General features: G+C 49.7%; 1 protein-coding gene across 2 annotated transcripts in view; it reads right to left on the bottom strand.

The window, feature by feature from the left end:
• Window positions 1-780: 780 nt before the first annotated feature.
• PCDH19 (protocadherin 19) overlaps window positions 781-22,290 on the bottom strand; it is a 58,179-nt gene continuing 36,669 nt past the window's right edge. For both annotated transcript variants that reach the window (XM_048318731.1, XM_048318732.1), the window contains exon 5: window positions 781-5,555. In XM_048318731.1, the coding sequence (XP_048174688.1) occupies window positions 4,966-5,555 (590 nt within the window). In that variant the 3' untranslated portion in view covers window positions 781-4,965. The remainder of the gene's footprint in view (window positions 5,556-22,290) is intronic.

The raw sequence follows: 22,290 nt of genomic DNA, 5'->3' as shown, positions 1-22,290 counted from the left end.
AGGTGCTGGCACCGGGCTGGCTGTGAACCATCACCTGTGCTCTCCGTGCCAACACACACCTGTGACAAAGCTGACCCCAGGCCACACGGTCAGACCCTGCTGGTTTAAAGCGACGGGGGCTCATCCAGGTGTGGTTAACTGCAGCTGGCCTCTGTTCCTGTGTGTCCCTGTCATGCAGGATGACACTCGGTGTGCAGCTCAAGCATCTTCCCACCCCACGGAAAGGGCTTCCCGTGTCGCTGCTCTTGTTCCAGTTCCACCTTGGTGTCACCCTGAGCCAGAGACCTTGTGGGGGGCATTCGGCCTTGTAGCCACAAAGTGCTCAGATGCTCCGTGTGTAAATGTGGTCCATGAACCACTGCTAGTTCAGAGGCAGTGGATGCTCCTCACCATCTCCTCCAAAGCACCCTCCTGAGAAACTACAAAAAATAAGTCTTCTCTGCCATGCCTCAGTGGAGAAGCGCGAGTTGGAGGTGTTTCCTACTCGTGCTCATCCCTCTCACGGCCATGTTTCCCTCAAAGGTGAAGGTGGCAGTGCAAAGGCCCAGCACCGTGCCCAGTTTCACGGGAGCTCAGAGCCTGCCTGTCCCAGCCCCTGTCACCTGTGGGGATGGTGATGACCCCTCCTCAGGACCAGGCTCTCCCTGAGGTTTGCAGCCTCTTGGGTGCCCAAGCTGATCAGCCATGGGACAGGAACAGGGCTGGGGTGGCACCCAGCTGTGTGCTGGCTTCTGCAGGACCAGCACCTGGAGCCTATCAAAGCAAACCCACTGAGGCATATTTAACCAAACACTTACTTTCCATTTTATTCAATAATTGCTTTAATACTAAAATGCATTAGATGCTCAAAGCAGAGAAAATAAAATCACATTTAGGTGGAAAACAAAGTTCTCATCAGATGAAAAAATCCCAATGTGGCAGGTACACCATTTGGAAACAGAATCATAATAATTTAATAAAGCTGCTTTATCATCTTCATAAAATAGACAGAATGGTGATTCTTTTTTTTTTCCTTTTTCCATTTTGTCGTTTACAATGATTCAATCACTGTGAAAATGTACATAACATACATATCAGCATATACAACAATTTATTCTTCATATACTCGGCAACGGAGACACCATGACGAGACGTACCGCGCTCAGTCCCGCGGCCGCCCGGCCACCGCTGCCCGCCGGGCTGCCGGGGCCGGGTGCTGCTGAGAGCCAGTTTGTGAGGGGTGTCTGGAGACTCTACCCCAGCTTAGATCAGCTGAACATCAGCTGACGCCGGCGAAGGCTCCGTCTCAGTCTCAGCAGAGCTCGCAGCGGGGGCGGCCAGGCTTCTCCCCGGCGGGTACCGCAGCTCACAAGTTGGATCAGAGATTACCCATAGCTGCAAAAGCAGCTGCAGCAACAAGACCATCCATTTTCCCCAATGACAGACAAATGTGTTTCCACTGATAGATTTTTTCTTCTCCCCCCCCCAAGAATAATTTCAACATATTCATCAGACAGTGTGTTCTTCACAAAAGCAACTTGTTTCCTATTTGGAAAAATAAAAACAAAAAAAGAAAGGAATTCACTTTTGCACGAAGTGTGATCCACAGGCCACCTCCAGCTCACAACAAACAGGGAACGGCAACAACCTCAGCAGACAGTGCTTGGTGGGGGGGAGGATTTTTCCAGCCATCAGTTGTGCCCCCCAGCCCTCCACCATCCCTCCCGGCACAGCCCTGCAGCCTCAAGGGTGGGAAAGGCCGGGGCTCCCAAGGGAGCAGGGAAGAGCTCAGCCTCCGGCCCCCAGCCCCAAAGCTGCTCCAGATGGGGTCCTCGTCATGCTCGGGGGAGAATCGTCGCTGCTTGCTGCTCTCCTGGATAAACAGGGGAGCAGAGCAAGTTTGCCTGAAGGAAACCAACAGATCCCAGCGATTTTTCCTAAACCAAATCTGAGGACAGGTTTAAGTTATTAAAAAGCACAATAATTACATCTGGAACCCTTCCAAAAAGCCTTCCTGCCCGCCCTGCAGCTTGGAACATTTTTTGCATGGCCAGTTTCGATGCAAGTAGGAAAAAAACAAGAGACTGCGATTTGCCCAGGAGCCTGAACTCATCTCGAGTGACACAGAGGGACAGTGACAGGAGTACCAAAATATTCTGGAGAGGGCCAAGGCAGCGAAGCCGGGGCTGCTCTCTGGGTCTCGCCTTGGCCCTGCGCAGCAAGGCCGTACCAGGGAAGGGCCCCTCGCTCACATCCCCCGCTGCAGCCTGGGTCAGCCCAGAAAACTGGTGTTTAAATGATTTTCTTGGAGGCATAAGGGTTTACTGACCTCTTTAATGCCCCCTTTTAATACAGAATTATTTCACATTCTTTCTCAGCTGTGCTTTTATTCAGAGTGGCAAGGAACGTTTCCTCTGGGTAAATTAGAGAAGTGTTTCTATTTTTTCTTTTCTTTTTTTTTTTTTCCTCTCTTCCTTTTCAGTTAGCATCTATTTTTCATCCGAAACACCAGGCTGGTGGTGGCAGCTCCGCAGGCAGAGGGCAACGCTCAGCAGGAATTATCGGCCGGCACTTTTCCGGGCAGCTGGGGAGGATGAGGGGGCACCTGGGGGGGACCCATGCTCCCCACCCCACGATGGGCTATGGGGAAGCTGGGTCCCCTCCCAGCAGAGGTGTGGGATGGTGATGGGGCCACATGGAGTCATTGAAACACGGGAGAAGCTTCCCCCCCACAAAAAACCTCCCAGAGATGACAAAACCAGGTAACATCAGAACAAACTCAGCTTAATAGTTACAGAACACCCAGTAACTCCAACAGCCCTGAGTCAGCCCCTCTCCTCTTTGCTTGTGTTACAATAAAACACACATTTGGGGAAAAAAAACCAGAAATAAATGACAGCAGTAACAGTACACAGGCAGGAAACACGGCGGGAACAGAAACAACATATCCCTGAAAAATGGGCTCAGAATCCAGAAGAGGGGAAAAAATCCCCAGTTTGCTTTCTGGAGGGACGCAGGACATCATGTTAACGCGTGGGATGGGAGCTGAATGAGGTAGTCATCACACCAGTGAGGGAAGCATCACAAATTTCATTAGACAGCTGTTTTTTTGTTGATTCTTTCCCAATTCCTGGCCCTAGCAAGTGGCAGGGGGAACAGGATGACTGCAGACCTGTCTCAGACCGTCTGTGGCTTCAGGCAAGATCAGTCTGTCCTGAAGAAATAAATGGCTGGAGTTTAATTTTATTTTGAGGATAATAATGACTGGAACTTGTTTTCTTGTTGTTTTTCATTTAAATAAATCAAGTAACAAATACTTTATCATGATATGTAGGCCTAGAAAGACTCTTTCTCTAGAAACCACTAATTTCAACTTGCTGGTACAGCAAACATTGGCAAAAGCTATATATTTTTCCTTCCATAATCAATTTTAAATTCTAGGAAACATTATTTGGGGTAGGAAAAATCTGTTCAGTGAAGGGTTAATAATAATAGCAATAATAATAATAGTAATAATGCACTAACTGAAATCCTCCTACCTTACTCATACCTCACTGAGGAATCATCACTGCAAGAGAGCAGAGAGCTGTGGAATCCCTTCCCTCTCTCCCTTCTACAAAATGGCTATTAAAGTAGCTCAATTTTCAAATCAATTTTATATGAGTAGATTTGTACCCACACAAAAAAGTCCTTAATTATGAGAAAAAATAATGAATTGCTTTAATTTTTTCTCCATTAAGAAGGCACATTAATTGAATTAGTAGCGTTGTTACATATCACCTGTCTGCCCCTAAATTAACATCACTATTGCTCATCCCATACTTACTTAGGATGCAGGGATAGAAAGAAATCAGAACAGTCTAAAATCCATGCCATGATGTCATACATACATACACACTCTTGGCGTAATCACGACCAGGAAACGCTGACTTGGAAGTGTGTGTGTGTCTAATTGAGAAGGTAATTTAGATCTCTTAAAATAATTCCATCTCTTTGACTTGGAAATGACTGGAGGCGAGGGATAGCTAAATCTGGGAACTGGAAAAAAACCAAAATAACCAACTTCTGGAAAAAAACCTTTCCATGCATTGCCTTGAAATTATGCAAAAGAAACGGATGAGGGGAAAAGTTCAGCACAGTGCATCCGACAATTGCAATCCAGGCAGGATTTTCCCCAAAAACGTCTTCCCATAATGCCCTGTCATTTTCCTGCAGGAGCCAGGGGAGGCTGCAGGCAATGGTGGGGGCCGGAAGAAGCGCTTGCTCCACCGGGGCTGCAAACTGCAGGTTCCCCAAAGTTTAAGTAAGATGATTGTGATTTATTTTTTTTTTATTCTTTTTTTTTTCAAGCCTGAAAGCCTTTTGCCATCACTAGACATACAGTAATTTGCAATATCAAATACAATAATAGTACAGATAAGTATGTGACAGCAAAAGGATTCATAAATGCAGGGGTGTCCATAGCAAAACACCAACACCTTAAAATACAAACAACCTCGTGCTGGATGAATCGGAACTGAAACTCACCCGACTGTTGCTTTGAACAGTCCCACACAAGAAACAGCCGCTACTTTGTCCACACTACAAAACCGCCGGGGTGGTTACTAAAGATGTCCGAATAAGGAATTTGCCACTCAATCCTTTCCAGGAATGGAAATTTATCTTTGTTTTGAGATATAAAAATATATCAATTCCGAGGAGGGAATACCGAGCACTCCTGAGGCCTGGGGGGTGTCTCGCCTCTGCCCCCGCCACCCGCCGCCTCCCGGCAAAAGCGAACACCGGCTCCTCCGCTCCGGCTGCACACCCCTGCCGCCTGTCGAGACACATGGGATTGTCACACTAACGATAGCTTCATTTATAAACAATACATTTAGGGAAAGCTTTTAAATACAGCAATCTGTGAACCATTGGTAAGCAATAAAAACAATCTGCGCTGGGAGTCGTGCGGTCCCTCATCCTCATCCTCCTCTCGCCGAGTGCTGCTCAGAGGACGATGTCCTTTAGTCTCCGGGCGCCAGGCGAGTCCTTGTCCCGGCGTTCCTGCAGGAGCGGGTTGCCCTCCTGCCCGCTGCTCTCGCTGTCCGCCCCGCGGGGCTCTGCCTCCGTGGGCCGGGAAGGGCCACTGTTCCCAAAGGGCTCCCGTTCCCGGCTGCCGGCGCAGTGCCCGGCTCCGTACGGCACCGCCGGCTTGCCGGACAAGGGGCTCTTCAGGTGCAGGGGCGAGGTGACGGGGCTGACGGCCTCGCAGCCGTTGCCGGCCTCGCGGACGGCGCCGCTCACCTTGGGGCTGCAGGCGGCCGAGTCCACCGTTCTTTTGCCTTTGGGGTTGGCGAGCCGCTCCTCGGCCGGGGGCTCGCTGCCCTCCTTGCCGAAGGTGGCGAAGGTCCTTTTTGTGCTGCAGTCTGCGTAAGGCTCTGCGTCCACCGCCGTGGCCTCGATGGACAGGGCGATGACGTTCCTGCCGTGCTCGGGGGACTTGGCGCGGCTGGGCACGGCGCCGCGGGGCATCCAGCACCTGTCCGAGTGGCCCAGGATGCGGCACTCCTCCCGGCAGTGGAACCCCTCGCTCTGCTCTGTGGGGGTAGAACACAAGGATGGTGAACGGGGGAGCCCGGCCGGGAGCGCCCACACCCGCCAGCCTGCCCGGGCTGGAGGAGACCACCCTGAGCCGGGTGCTGCACTTCACCCCCCTCCCGAGCAGAGGTGATCCTACCCCAAACAGCAGCGACTGTTCCTCAAACAGCCATCGGTTTTAAGGCTCTACAGACTGGACTTTAATTTCCAACAGGTTCTGTGTCACCTGTCACCACCACAACAGAAGCCTGGGGAAGGAGAGACGGCAGCAAATCCATCACAACAGGGCTGTCCGTGTGTCAAGCCCTCAGAGCCAGTGGTTCCTGGGTTTAGTGACCAGTGTTAAAAGCCACCATGTTTTAAGCTTGGTTTGACGTGACATTTAAGCTTGACTTTTTGCAGAGAGGGGAAAGGAACAGAGGGAGGAAAGAAAAGGCGGAGGAGGGAAGGTTCTTTTTGGTTCTGCTGTATGTGTGTTTTAACTTGTTGCTTAATCCCCACTGACCTCTCACACAACAGAGGCTTTATAAATCTCCAAGATTGTCCACTCCACTGAAGATTAAACGTGTCATTCCCAGTGCTGGGGCTTTATTCATACAGGAGCAATAAAGTTCCCTTCACTTGACTTGGGGCTGTCCCAACACCACTTTACAGTGCTGAAATATGGACGGGTGGTTTAACCCTTTCCAAGGACCCTCCATGACTGGGTCCAAGGGCTCCCAGGCAAGTGCAAACCCTTGTGCCCGGGGCCTGCATGATTCCTGCACTGTCAGTCAGTCCCAGGGGACTGAACAGCTTCACCCCCACATCACAGATGGACACACTAGGGCTCAGGGAAGCAGCCAGGCTCAGCCAAGTGCAAAGCTGGAAATCAAATTCAGCAGTTTCACCATCCCCAGCCTTTGCTGAGCATCCGACCGTGGCTCCCACTGAAAACCACAGGATACTGGCTGCTTTTCAGTCTCAGCTTTTCCTTCATTTGATAAGAGCTTGTAATTGCAGCTGGCCCTCATAAAGCACAACCTCTCCCCACGCAAAGACGTGGCTCCTTCCTCCCATAACCTGCACACACTCGGAGCAGCATTAAAGCTCTAATGCCATTACCCATACGAGACCACGCTCGGTCGGGGCTGGTTTGATGGATCGAAGGCGGCAAAGGTGCAGACTCAGCCTGGGTTTCCTTCCCGTCCGTCTGCAAACCGTTCATTTTGATGCTCTGTACATCTGTGTGCATAACCTCCGCTCTTCAGACACATTGGTATTTCCACCACATGCGAGCACTAGGGCAGCTGATAAAAATTCTCAGCACATAACACAATGCACCAAAATATGAGCAGCTTAACACTTACACAGAATAAACGAGTAAAAGGCAGACCTCAAAAAAAAACCAAAAAAAATCAAAAAAACAAAAAACATACCAAGAAAGGATTTTTTTTTTTAAGAGAAAAAGCCAATTAATTGAAAAATATGTGGGTAAAATATCAGCTTTTTCTCTACATCAGAGCAGCAACCCAGTGATGTGGAGCACAGGGCTGGGTGGAGGGGAGGAAGTCTGGGTTTTGGCAGCTGCCTTTACAGCAGCTTGAGAGAAGGATGCCCTGAGCCCTACACACAGAACAACCTGCAACGAGCTCTAAAAGCCCATGATCTTATACTTTGATTCTGTTAATTTCAAGTACTTGAGCAAAACAGAAAGGAAAAAAAAAGGAGAATTGCCCAGAAAATGTTGCTGTCTCCCTATTTATCCACAGCTTAACTTCAAAAGGGTGCTACAGGCATACAGAGTTGTGTAGTCTGGCTGTGATAGCAGAGGACTTGGTAATGGCCAGAGGGGCTACAGAAATATCTTGGATTCTCATCCCCGATGAGACACTGATTTATTGTGCTGTGTGACCTTGGGCGCATTGCTGGAGCACACATCACTTCAGCATCTCCACAAACATGAAAGGCTGGATCTGGGAGCGTGCTGGGCTGGCTGGTCCAGCACAGGCACAGGGCAGCTGCTGCTCCTCACTTGCCCTGCCCAGCACCACGGCTCAGCCCCAAATCCATGGGACCGACCACCACAGCCAAGGCAAACCTCAGTCAAGGGGGAGCACAGGCGGGTTTGTCTTGCCTTGACCCATTTATTCCAAACTGGCACATGTCACAGTTAAAAACAATTGGAGAACTTCGCTGGTTACCGCAAGTGGATACTCCTCAAAGCCTAGAAAGGGACCTGTGCTTTAAGAGCAGCTCATTAAGGAGCACTGGCCTGGTGCCTCTCTGCCAGGGAGGTGATCAGCTTTGGACACGACGATGCTTGTCTAGAACTCGCACCAGCAGCAGCTGAAATGCAGGGAGGAGAGGAGCTGAAAAGCATTACATTAAATTATACTGTTTCAATCTTTTATATTAGGAAGAGAATGTTAACAAGTCTCAAAGAGGCCAGGCTGACAGGCAGAGGGGCAAAAGTCACCATCATCCATAGACCTGAGACAACAGGTAGTTCCACGGCACATTCCGTCACTCTGCCTCTGTCCTCAGCACACATCTCAGCTTTGAGACCATGTCCTGCAGCCAGAAACTGCCCTGCTCTCGGGGACAACATGTGTCTGGGCTGCCCAGAACAGCCCTGACCTGGCAGCAGACACAAGGCTCAGCACAGAGCCCCACGCAGCAGCCTCTTCTCCACGGCAGAATGAGGACCTTCAGCTACCCACCCATTCATCACTGTCTTAGCCCTGTAGCTGATATAAAATACTATTTTTACGCCACAAGCAAGGCGTAAAAACAAGGATACACAGAAACACCATTCCCCTGCTACCCCAGATGCAAAGAAGGCATGCACAGCAGGGTCTGGGCTCCTCCACTGGTTGATCCCAGGGCTGATCTCTGCATCCTCCTCCTGCCCCAAGCCGAGGCAGGCAGGGAGCCACCAGGCACGCTCCTGGTGCTGCCCTTTGCAGCTCAGTCTGACTCAGCCAGCCTTGACAGCACCCAGGACGGTCATACACATACACATTCACATTACTGTACTGCTCTGTCTTTAACTATCAGAAATAGGACAACAGGAAATTCTTTTACAGCCCCAGACCTGCCCTAGTCAATACAACCATTACTGTCTGCACTAATAAAATGTTCTTGATGCAAGGAGCAAAGCCCAGTTAATAACTACCACACACACATGACATGGTGAGTGCCTGGCAGCCAAAACAGGCAGCTCCCCACCCCTGTGCTCATGGCAGGGGGCTGAGCAGGCTGGAGTGAAACTGCTGCCTGACCGGGCCAGGAGAGAGGCAAAGGAAGGAGGAAACAACGGAGGGGCAGAGTGGGGTGAGAGCCACCGAGCTCTGGCACTGCTCTGGGTGAGCGTGGAGTGAGCAGCTTATCCTGATACACAGTCCCCAGGGGCCCCAATGCACCAGCCTGGCAAGGACCTGCCAGCTGGCATGGGCTGGGGCTAGGGAACACCACGGCCTGGGAACCGAGAACACCGCAGCCCTGGGATGGAGACCACCATGGCCCAGGGCGTGACCTGGGCTGGGCGTCCTAAGGAGCTGAGGACTGCACACACTGAGGGGATAGTCCTGTTGCCAGTCAGGCTGTGGGGACACCCCTGTAGCACCCAGGTGGCCCAGAGAGATGCTGAGCATCTCGCCCGAGGGCAGGAGCCCTACATGGGAGCAGCTGTGCCAGCGACGTGCAGGTCCCACTGCAGTAATACCCGTATTTCAGCCAGACTGCCCTCACCCAACACAAATCCAGAACCTTGTTTCAGAGCACCTTAGGGCAGGGTCACTTTTTAAAATGTTCCCCAGGTACAAAACATCCTGGCAGAAGTCTTTTCATCAAGAGGTGAGCAGTTATCCTGAAGTCAGACTTGGCAGGAAAAAGTATGTCATTACTAAACATAAGCTCTCACATAGCAAATACGAAGTAACATAAAACCCACAGCCACCTCTGGAATAAGTATGTTCCTCAACAAGTAAAGCAAAATCCATGTTAAGCTCCACACTTCAAATCACAGCTCTACTTGCAACTCAGAACACCAGCACGAAGGCAACTGCTGTGGGTCCCAGCCAGGCAGCAGCAGCCAAGGACCAGCAGCTGCAGGAGGACCTGGTGGGAGAGAGAAAAATCCTCCACCTAGCCAAGACCCTCAGCACTTCCCAATCCCACCGTGCAAGCTCTTGGTCAGAGGAGCAGGGAGACAGGATGGATGCCCAAAAGCCAGAGCCCAGGAGGAGCTGGCAGAGGACACGTGGTGGGCACTGGAGCTGAAGAGCCTCCAGCTCCACACAGCACAGGCTCTTCCCTCATTACAAGGAGGGATCAAGGCATGTCCATGCTGCACAAATCCTCCAGCCTCCTGCCCAACACGTGCGCACCTGCGGCAGAGCACCACGGAGCGAGTGCGTGAGGTGCCCATTCAGCTCTGAGAGCAATTGAATTATCTCCAGTAGAATTGCAGCGCTGGCCAAAGAGACAAAGTTAAATCGTAGCAAGGTGCAAGTGCCTGGGAATGTAATATTCCTGATAAATGGCCAGATGACATGTGCTGTTACACAATCTAAGGTGCAATTTGGGCGATGACAATAGTCCCTGGAGTTTCCATTTCCAAACAGCCGCTCAGTTCAATCCAATCCGTGTCAGAGCAGCTTTGCCGAGGTGAGTAGAGCTCATTTGTGCTATTACATGGGGAGCAAAGAAGAGGAGCAGAGGAGATGCCTGAAAATGAAAAATAAGGGGAGAAAAAGAGTGACTGGAAGAATCCCAGCCTGCTGGGACATGCGCAGGCGGGCGAGCGCCGTGCCGAGCGGCCCCAGCCCAAAGCCCCCAGCCCTGCGGCAGCGCCGGCCGCGGTGCCCACACCTGGGCAGTGCCACAGGTGCCCTCGTGCAGGAGCCTGGCTCTAGCTCCACATTTCGGTGTTTCTTCAGCAACCGTATGATTATACTGTAATCGCGATGACACTGCTCCTGGGTACAGCAAACAGCACGATCATTAAAAAATTCATTTCAGAATCTTCCTGGAAGCTAATAAATTTTACAGCGGTTTCAATCCTTTCTCATTGCAACAAAGAAAAGCTTAGTTCCAGACAAATTAGAAGTAAATTGATTGCCTTAGGGGAATCTATTCAAATATCACTTTGCCATGTTAGAAATCTCTTCCTGAAACAAGAAGAGAACCAGGGAGAGCCAGCACAGGAGCAATGTGCAAAAGCAAATCATTAAATCTCAGTTCATGAAACTGAGGGGTTGGGGGGGAGTCAAACTTAAAATAAAATGCAAATGTCTCACTGGGGTGCGGGCCCAACATTTGTGACAGAATTTATGAATAATAAATATGAATAAATAGTAAACACGAAGGGATCAAACACTGTTGTGGATGTTTACTCATGGTTAGCCATCTTTCATGGACAATGCGCAACTGCATTATTTAACACTTCTCTTCCAGCTACTTCAGGGTTTCTTTTCAACTCCAGCACCTTCATTTTTTCAGGGGTGCATGCACAAGGTGCAAGGCTGGTCCCCCAGCCCCTGTGCAGCACCCAGCACCCTTAGCACACCAGTGGAGCCCACGCCCCCTCCACCCCAACAGGAGTGGCTGTTCCCGGCTCGGGGCCAGCGATCCACCGCATTACACTCAGGATAAAATAATAAGCTCCAGCAAAATACAAATAGTCCCCAACCATGGTTCATCATTTGCTTGTAAATTAAGACTCTGCACCTCTCCCTTATCTCCTCTAATAGCATAATATCAGGAAACAAGAGGTGGGGAATAGTGTATTATATTTTTGACCTATGGGCTTTACAGAGCCTTCCTCGCCTTTCCTAATAAGAAATCTCCAGTCAAGGCAGCAATGTAATCCTGGCGTGGCTTCCCTTCCACAATGCTCAGAGGATACTAATAACCAGGGACAGTGACAAATGCTCTTTACCGCAACAAGAAGCCTTTCTTTTCCTCTCTTTCACCATTACTCGGGATTTATGCAAGCTAAAAATGCTGTATTTTTAATCCTGGATTGTCTGTCCCAACACAGAAGGTCAACAGTGCTTGGACAAAGCACTGGAATTATTTTAATGGAATGAGGGCTGTGATTTAGATTAATTTATTGGGCAATTGCTGATAAGGACCCATGGCTGCATGCAGCTCATGGGCAGTGCTTCTGGAATGGTCAATGGAGGCGTGCAAGGGGGCTCGTTCCCAGCTGCTGCAGACACAGACAGCTCCCAGGAAATGCTGAGGACTCCCATGGATTTACACCAGCCATGAGCTGGCCCATTCACCTCTTCCCCTGCTCTGTATTGCCATTAATAACTCCCTCTCTTCTGCAGAACTGTCCCTGTTTTATCAAAGAGGACTGAGGACAGACAGAGCTGGGTGCCTGGGTGCTGCACGCCAGAGGGGAAGGACAGACTTGATGCGAAGGATTTCCTCTGGGGATGCTGATGCCTTTGGGATGAGAAGCAGGCTATGGGAAGGAAGGTGATCACCAGAAGGAGGAGGAGCTGGTGTGTGGGTATGCCATGCACTACAGCAGAGTCAGACCCAGAAGGTATTATGGGCTGGAATGCAATTTAATGCTGGCTGCTCCCCTTTATCCAGGACCGCAGGCCAATCCCCACTTCATTCACAAGGAAAAATTAATTCCATTACAGAAGGCCAGCAGAACACACCATTTAAACTCCAATTAATCCTTTTCTTAAGTGGTCCGTGGAGCTCGTGCTGGCCCCTGAACGGCGGGGATTTCACCTCCGAAACTCCACTACTCATGCCTCCCTCCACCCAGGGCTCATTAGCATCCTAACTGATCTGGGATGCAGGATCCAGCCCTGCGAGAGGAGAGCACTCTGGGCTCTGATGGACCTCCTCCATCTCAAGCCACCACGGCTCCACAACTGCTCAGCACCGCTCCTGTTAATGCTGATGGCAGCTCCTGCACCGCCTGCACGGTGCAGAATACAACCCTCGACTTCATTACTGGAATTCAATTTCATTAGCACTGGATACAGAGGGATTGTCCTAAATACACTCTTTCTTATACTTTTTTCATGTTAATGCAACCATTTGAGTATATTATACCCTGCAGAGATGGAAACATTTCTAGTCTGTTTAAACACATTTCCCACAATTGGGAGCAAAACTTTGTCTCCGTTTATGCTTCTGACACCAGCTGCCTTCCGTTTAATGGGACTTTAGTCGCTAAAACAAATTAATCCAAAGGTTGCTGTTCTCTGCTATTGTCACAGACGAAGCAAATTCACATATGCTGTCAGGGTAACGCGGGACCAGCCAGGCAGCCGCATTCCAATGGCAGCAATAAATCGAATTACTACTCTGTCCTATTCAAAATTAGGCATCGGTCAGAAAATGGCAACTCAGTGATTCTGATAAAAATCCAACCGAACAGAAATTACAGTTGGGGGAGATAAGAAGCAATTCCTGGATGTCTGTACTGGGCCAGCTCCTGGCCCAGCGCCTGTTGGAGCAGCATCCCTGCCCTCTCCTCGGGGGGGCTCATGGTTAATGTCTTACTTAACCAGCACCTCCCTCAGCCAGGACAAAACAGAACAACCCATCCTGACCCTCTTCCCGCAGGGATGCAAAGGCCAGGGTGCTGCAGGGATGCTGCCTGCCCCCTCCTCCTGCCACCCGCCCAGCACGGCTGCCCCTTCCCTGCGAGGTTTCTGGTGGCTCCACACAACAAGTGAGAAATAAAAGAGCTGAGGTTATAAACGCTGATACATAATTTACTCCTATTATCAAGATTAAACACATCTTTGCATGCTTAGCATAAAACAACTGCCTTTCCCCGGATTTCTCAAGGACATGCACAAACTTCATTATTATCTAAATAATCAAAAGAGTATTTCAATAGAATATTTAACTGTCTGCCTACTGGAAACTCACAGCCTTAATCTAACACTGATCCTCTGTTGTCCTTCATGTAAATATTGTTGGGACGTCAGCCAAAGCCTAGGGAAGTGAGCTTCATCTTGGTGGATGGGAATCTCTCGTGTCAGATACAGTCAGCCTGACTAATGAGACCTACACTTGCCAAAACCTACAGCCTTGCTGTCTGTTCCAGCCATTGAACGCGCTCAGAAACCCAGTGGCACCAGCCCAGCAGTCTACAGATCCCAATCAACTATCAATAGCTTAAGTGTAAGTGATTGTGTATGAAGTACGAGCCAAATGTGTTTCCTCTTTCAGTTTTAGGACCTCCAGTATTGTTATTGCACCAGTAATGCTTGCACGGAATTAATCATAGACGTACCCACAAGGCAAAACATTATGAGAAGCTCTTTGTACTTTCTAAAAGTGTGCAGCTCTGAAGAGTGGAGGGAGCTGGAAGGCTTCCCAGCACGATGGGGCGTTCCCCATTGTCAAGAGAGAGCTAGGGAATTTTTCGCCTTTTCTTAAGAAACCGAAATGTTGGTTGCTGGCCATCTCTCATCATGACATTGACCTCTCATGCCTCCACCCTGGAGCTCAGCATTATCCCCTCCCTGGTGCGCTACTTTAAGTCTTTTTCAGATGAACACGGGGGTTTTTCCATGCTGGTGGATCTTTACTCTGAAGTACAGGGATGTACCACAATGAGATGTTGGCCTAGGGCAGTGGGCGCATCAGAAAATCCTACAGGGATCTGGGACAGCCACAGGGACAGGTCTTCAAAAGCTGCTCTACATTGTCCGGCACCCAGGAGTGCCTGACACAGCACCATGACTCACAGGGACACTCCTGCTCTCTCTGCATGGCCACGGAGCTACAGTGAGGGCTCAAAGCAGGCTCCAGCTCCACACCAACAAGGGATAATGGCAATGCCAGGGAAATGCCAGCTGTAGGTTACACTGGCCCCCGGGCCAACAGAAGAGATGACAGAATTGCCAAAGTCTGGGAATCTGGTCCATTTAATTAGATGAAACTTTGTTCTGACAATTAGATTAACCTTCGTTAATCCAGAGGGCAGATAAACATGCACATAAAATTACTATAAGGTCAATAGTTAAATCTAAAACCTCATTATAAGCTTGGGGAAACCACATCACCTGTGAGTCACAAACAAGCACAATTCCAGCAATCCAGTTGGGGTCCCATCCTGTCCCACCCCATCCCATTCTGTTGCCCCACAACCATGGGGTCAACGAGTCCTGCAGTATGTCTGGGGTTGTTAACAACCCCACAGGGAGATGGCTGAACAAGAAGAATGGAAAATGAAAGTATTTTCATGCACAGGCACTGCAAGGAAAGCAGTCGGCTCCACAGCTCCAGCCCTCCCGGCCAAGTTGCTGCCAACCCATGGGCACCTGGGCAGTGGTTCTGAGTCCTGCACGAGGGGCTGCACAGCACGCTGGGATCCTCCCACACATCCCTTACTGCGGCTCCAGTGCAGAGGTGGAAGGCCCCTGCTCCCCAGGACGGGCTGCTCCAGCGCTGCTGGAGCACAGCAGGCTCTGCCCCAGCCTCTGCCGGCGCTGACTCCAAGGATTTCTGGTTTCCCGAGGCACATTCCTGCAGCACTGCCCCGAGGTCAGGCCGGATTGTGTTGGCTCCTGGCCCTGGTACATGGCGCTGTCAGCTAAATTGCACCACAGCATCGTTGTTCCCAGTGATGGTGTGAGAGACAGACAGAGCCCAGCTGGATTTTCAAAACCTAGGCACTTTGCGACACTGACAGGCAAGAAAAAAACAACCACCAACCCACAACCCTCTTAGTCTGAGCAGGTTTTATCTGGAAATACCCAAAGCTAGTCAGTACAAGACCCCACAAAGTCATTCCTCCTGAACCACCTTCCTGACCAAACTTTTTAAGTGTCACTGGGAAATAAAGAACGATTGGTACCAGCCCCAGCCGGCGTTACCTGATTACTCTAGTCCCCACCGCATCCTCAACACCGCCCTTCTTCAAAGGGATAAAGCAAGGCTGAAATGACTGATGTAATTGGTGCTTTCACATAGAGTTAGCACGAGAAGAGTCAAGTTCATTACACTGGAGTTCAGCACGGGGCTGCAGCCGCAGAGAGGACGCAGCCGGTGCTGGGGCTGAGCCGCCGGCCGGGCTCCTGTTCCACAGAGATGCACCACAAGCGAGTGGGTTCAACCCAAACGTGCCCCTCTGCAATGGAATCAGCCTGATTTTCCCTGAGCACGAGATGGGGGATGCAGAGGGAAGGCAGGCAGCACGGTCCTGCAGCAATTCCACTGGAGCCTCTCTACAGGGATCCACCCTGGCTGTCTGCGGCACACGGATGTAATGCTGCCTCTCTGCCACTGCACGCTCGCCTCATTGCTAAAACACTTACACATGCAGCATGCATTAGAATTAAAAAACCATTAAACCTCGGAAAGGAAAAACTTTGACAGGATGCGTAATATACTAAGTATAATTAATTAAATTGGATGAGGCACTGGGGGACGAGAGAAGAGTGGATGGAGACTGTTCTTGGAAAAGGGATGGTAATGCACTAATGTTCAGTGTGTGCCATTAAGAGCCAGGCTTGGAAGAGGCAAGGATGAGAGACGGGGGCTTCGAGAGAGGCACCAGCCAGTTGGGCACCTCAGATGAACAGCAAAAAAGGTGATAGCACAAAATGTGGCCAATTAGAGCCCTAAAAAATTATAATGAGGGTGGAAAAGGCACCTGAGAGATGGAAAAGCAGAAATGGCAGCAGGTTGCTAAACAGCAGTGCTCTACCAGTGACAGCCTCCTCCAGAGAGCTGCTCCCACCCACCCCACCAGGGCACAGACACCAGACCACCTTCACCGACCAGCTCCAGGCTCCTTGGGGCTGGCACAGGCAAGAGGGGATTCATCCTGGAAAGCATCTGGCTCTCTGTGGGATTATTCTTCAGCTATTTGTAACTCCAGGTGCAGTTCCCCAGCGTGGGTAGCACCCTGCTGCATCCATCCATCGCCTCAGCAGTGCCTGAGGTGGGTGGGAAGCATCAACCAAAGATGGGGCCAGGGTGGGAGCATCAAAGGCAGCCCCAGTCAGCACAGCAGGCACAACATGATGAGACATGCACAGTCTGGCTGTTCAGCAGGACAAAGTTTTAACAGGCTTAACAACAGCATCAGCACTGATCATTAGGCAATTACAACTGCTGAAAGTTGACAAAGCACCAGGACCAAATGAATTATCTCCCCAAATCCTGCAGGCAGGAGCACAGAAAAGAGAAAAGTCATTGTCAACAGCCTCTGATAGCTCACTGGGTGCAGAGCAGTAACTAAAAACTAAAAGGCTGTTCATTTACTTGCTGTTTTGAGAGATGAAAGGGAAAGAGCAGGAAATGAGATCCTCAAAAATATTCTCATCACTCAGGGAGTGGTGGGAGGGAAGGTCCTGGAAACACTGATACAGCCAGGATTGCTCAGTGCCTGGGGACATCTGATTCAGAGGAAGGGACTGCGTGTGTTTGGAAGGAGAAGGCAGATTTTGGCTGGGGGAGTTCACTCCTGAATCATCCCCAGAGTTACTTGCTCAGTTCTGCACATTCCTCCACAGCTAAGGGGACAGTCATGAGCTCTTCCTGAGGATGTGCCAGAACCCACTGCTCCAGGGATCTGCAGAGCTTAATCCATGCAGGACCACGGTGACTCGCTGCCCTGCTCCCTTGCAAAGCAGGGGAAGCTCAGCCCTGTCACGCTGCGCTTCTCAAGCACAGCCCTTCACTTTGAGTGACTAGGCATGCTTTTCCGAAAAACATGCAAATGTGATTTAAAGACTCTAAGTGATACAGAATATATCACATCCCTTGGGAACCTGTTCCAGGGGGTAATTATTCTAATTCCTAAAATCATGCATCTCATTTGCAGCTGGAATTTTCCAAGGCAAACCTCCATCTCCCAAGGCTCTGTCTTGTTCACTGAATTAGGGAGATGCTCAGCAGCAGAGATCTCCTCTTCCCTCAGTCACTTCTGAACACAGGCTTAGATGACCGATGCCTCAAGTAAGGTTCAGAGCACGTCCCCCAGGGATGCCATCTCTCTCAGGTCCTATTTCAAGCCCAATGGTCGCAGCTGAAAGAATCCTGCTGGATTCAAAAGGCTTTGAGTGAGGTCCTAAATCTCCAGACACATGTTTGGAGGGTGAAAGCCAATCTGTTCAGCTATACCCAGAAGCTCCTGAACAGTCTCCAGAAAGCCAGGGGACATGTTTGCACTGACAAGGCCTCTCCTCTCCATCTGCTTGCCATAGCTTGGTGGTCCCTGCAAGGCAAGGCTGCCCAAAGAAGGGATTGTGTGGATTTTTACAGTGAATTAATTTCACATATCCACCTAGAAACAATGGAGGAAGACTGACAAAGGAGAGGTCAGGCAATGAGGGAATTGCAGGTAGAATTGTTAATTTTAATTACTTGTCTTCATTAAGGTGAGGTTTCTGGATCCTACACTGATGACTAATGGTTCAAAATATTTGCATGAGTGAATATACTTCCACTAAACGGTGGAACAGACACAGAATTTTCTTTGGATTTTACAGGGGCTTTTCCACCACATGACGAAGAGAATTCCCAGAACCCAGCAGCATACCGGAGGGGAGCAATCCGTAGGTGCAAGATAAACATTTTTAGCAGGCACAGAAGTGCCCAGAAAAAGCACAACAAGGTGGAAGTAAGTGACAAACGAGGTAAAACATGGGTTATACCTGAGCTGTTTGTGTCTCCTTGGCACTTGAAGGAGTTGCAATACAAGCATCAGGGCTACCTGTGCTCCTGACAGCACTGAAAGGAAACAAAAGTTTGGAACAAGCCAAACACATTCAATTTGCCTGAATAATTTAGGCTGCTGAGTTATCATGTGCTTCATGGCCTGTCATCGAGAAAAGCTGTACTGCACAGGAAAGGTCTGTAAATCAATGCATCTGAGGGACCAAAAAAGCACTGCCTGTCAGAACAGATGCGGGACGTGCAAGTCACCCGGGGAGCGCTGCGAGGCACTCGGCATTCCTGGGCTCCAGGGGTGGCCCCCTGGGAGCCTGCCACAGGACACACGGCGGGACATCCAGAACACACGGCTCCCACTGAAATGTGCTGGTGAGCAGCAGTGTCAGTGGCACAAATAACAAATAAAGGGGCTGCACGAGAGCCAGAAGGGACTTTTGACAAGGGCATGGAGTCATAGGGCAGGGGGGAATAGCTTTAGACTCACAGGTTGAGATAAGACATTAGGAATTAATTCTGTACTGTGAGGGGGGTGAGACACTGGCACAGGTTGCCCAGAGAAGCTGAGGGTGCCTCACTCCTGGAAGTGTTCAAGGCCAGGCTGGTTGGGGCTCTGAGAAATCTGGGATAGTGGAAGGTGTCCCTGCCCATTGTAGGGGCGTTGGAAGTAGATGATCCTTAATGTCCCTTCCAACACAAACCCTTCTGTGATTATGAAGGTGATGGACTGGTAAACACAGAGAGCAAAAAACAAATCAAAGTCCAGTATATACACAGTAACCTTCCAGGACACACCTGAGTGTGCCAGACCCTCATCAAATGTATTTATACCCTCCAATAATGCAGCTGCTGTTCCCAAAAAACACTCTCTCTCTGACTGTTCCTGAATTACTACTATGCACAGTTATAACTTCAGGTTTCTAGCCAAATTCCTCTTCCCACACAAGAGCTGCCCCTTTATAACTTCTCAGCAAGCTGTGCCTAATTCAGGATCGCAGGTAGTTGAGTTGAGAAAGTTCCTCTCCCAGGGCAAACCCGGGGGCTCCTCGCCTGGCTCGGGAGCCCTTCGCCTACTGAAGCAGCTGACTGGGATCGTGCCCGAGCAGACGAGGCAGCGCCGTGTGCTGAACTCGCACCAGCTCCTCCTCTGCCTCATGTCTTTAGTGAAGCCGACACTTCCAAAGCAGTCAGAGGAAATCAAGAGCTCGACCTATATTGGTTTGCAAGAGATGAGGACACCCACCTCCCTTGGCTTCTCACAAGAATTTCCAACCGACGCTCTTCACTCTTTCATTTTTCACATAAAACAGAGCAGGAACAGCCACAAAACCTGCTCTCTCTCCAGCACGCACCCAGCAGAGCCAAGTCTTCTCCCTAGGAAGTGCCAGAAGCTCCTCGCCTTTCACCCCCACCAGCTGCAGGTCCCCAGCACTCCACAGGACGTGGCAGCCCGTGTCCCTGGCTGGAGGGACCCTCCCGTGACCGTCCCCACACTCCAGCTGTGTGCCAGGGCGGCTCCGCGGCGCTTCCCCCGGATGCAAGGTAGCATCTGTGGTGAAATCTCACCAAATGATCCAAGATAGTTTTCTCCAGCTGGGACTGATTGAATATAGCCTGGGCACCGGATGATGTGGGAAATCAGTCGTAGCCGAGCACAAATTGCATGCATAGAGGTAATTACTGCAGCACAAGGTTGGTAGCACCACTACCCACATGACAGTGTATCTCAGCAATTTTCATTTCCTATTGCTTCAATTCAGAGAGGGGGTTTTTCATCTTTTTTTTTCTTTTTTTTTCTTTTTCTGTGGTTCAATTTACTCCTTTTCCTGCAGGGACTAATGCTAACCCAGGATTTCTTTGGGATACAGCTCTGGTTTCACTACAGCCAGACATTCCACATACCCAGATGTCCCCGTTTATGACACCCAGACCTTGAGCCCGACCCATCTCGACCCGCCTCCACTGCCCTGCCCCAGGTGTGACTGTCACTGCCCGAAGGTGAGGTGACACAGCAGTGACCTCCTGCCACCAGCTGCCATGTGCCAGCACCCCCAGCCAGCTGTGGATGTTGGTAATGAAACACAACGTGCTGGTAGCTAATGAAGCTGGTTACAAACCAAGTCGTTCTTCACACTTGAAAAAGGGTGAAAATGCAATAAAGAAAATGGAACAAAAAGGGGTTTCTGCTGAAAAATAAAAACACTAGGAGAGCTAATGCTGAGAGTGGGGAGGCTGATCACTACCATTACAGACACTCAGCAAAAATAGGGGCCACATTATGTGTACTCTGATTATACACATCGTGACTAACACAGATCTATAATACACTTGCTATAAAGAACTTATTTTCCAGACAGACACAGGGGTTAAATGCAGGATGGAAGGGGAAATGACTGCGCAAAGGCAACACACACCCAGCCAGAGCCCGGCCCGGCCCACGCTCCTGCTCCCCAGCCCGCCCGCTCCCTGCGTACCTGTGAGCACCAGGAGGAAAGGCTGCCAAACTTCTTAATAATTCTGTGACCCATTTAAAAATATCTACTCTTACATTCATATATGCTGTATGAGAAATAAAATATAGCACTCACGAGTTTTGAGTGGCAGCACTTCCCTCAAGACAGATAAAAGCTGCGAGTTCTCTTTGCTGTTTGGTGCCAATTATTACAGAGTTTTGACTTATATATTATTACATAGATCATTTAGTAAAACAACCTACATACAAACCCAGTGGTGTGTCTCCCTTCAGCAGCTTCCTGCAGGAACTGGAGCAGTTCAGACACTCACCCATATCACCATATTTCAGAGACGGGTGGGCTCCTTCCCCTGCACCCAGGGGAGACACAGTCCCTGCCCTACAGCTCTCTGCAGCATGCAGCCTAATTAACAGAGGTCCAAACGATTTGTCATTATTGCGCATATCAGCATAACTGCACCACGTTTTGGAGGGAAAAACAACAGGCACCTGACTTGTGGAGGCCCTCTGGAGATGCTGGTCCACAGCAGAACGCCGCAGGCTGCCGGGCACATGTCCTGGTGCCACAGCAGGCTCCCACCTGTGGCACCCACCCTGCCCAGGAGGCCGCCCCGAGCCCGCCGTGCGCCCGCGCCCGCAGAGCCGGGGGTCACCGCGCTGCTTGTGGTGATTATTCCTTTAATAAAGGGCCCTGTATTTTCCAGCGGCTGCAAAATTGATGCGGGTTGCCATGGTAAGCACACACTTTCCCATTTAGCAGAATAATAGGCAGCTTTGTATAATTCACTGATTTCAGATGATTTCGCACCCCAAGCGCAAGTCGCTCAAGTTACGTAAGTCACCTGTTGTTTAGTCAATCTGGCAATTTTAATTAGAATAAATTTTTATGATTCCTCTTTGCAACACTTAGAGCAGCTCTGCCACCAGAATGCCGAGACGTCTGTAAATTATATGGGCCCCAATCACACCTTTTTTTGCTGTTTTAATTACAGTAACATTGCAGCATTAATCATGCAAGCCTCTGTTAAACAAGTAACAGCCATCCTCCATCATAATTAAAAAGAAAGGCCAAGCAAACAGGAGCTCTGGAGTTTCCCATATTTTCTCTGAAAATTATATTTTAACTTAAGAGTTTCACAAACACTAGTTTTATTTGGCTCTAATCAGTGTTGTGAAGGGAACACCGAAAGGTTAATAAGAGATGGTTAGTTTGTAATGCAAGTTTCCCGGTGCCAGCCCCAGCAGTTCAGTCTGTTTTCAGAGTCATTAACGATGTAGATTGATTACAGGAGGAGATTGGGAAGTGCTGGCCTGCTGTGTTAGCAGAAGGTTTGGTTTTATTCATATACCTTCCCTACTGTAAAATCTGATGGCCATTACCTTGACCACTTTGCCAGTCTTAACTGCTGTGAGAAGGAAAGTGTTAAAGGTTTCCTTAGAAGTTACTGGCAAAGGGGAAAAAGAGGCCATGTGAGCCTTTTTTTGACTTGTTTATAAGGCAAAAGGAAGCTGCAAGCTTGACTGAACTGTTTATTTATCTTAAAATATCTTGAAATCCAAGTATTGGGTAGTGGTTTTGGAAAAGGTTGCTTTGGAAGAGCCAGGGT

The sequence above is a fragment of the Corvus hawaiiensis genome, chromosome 14 (assembly GCF_020740725.1).
Source record: "Corvus hawaiiensis isolate bCorHaw1 chromosome 14, bCorHaw1.pri.cur, whole genome shotgun sequence".
Classification (NCBI taxonomy): Eukaryota; Metazoa; Chordata; class Aves; order Passeriformes; family Corvidae; genus Corvus; species Corvus hawaiiensis.
This window is presented reverse-complemented; position numbering and strand designations above follow the sequence as displayed.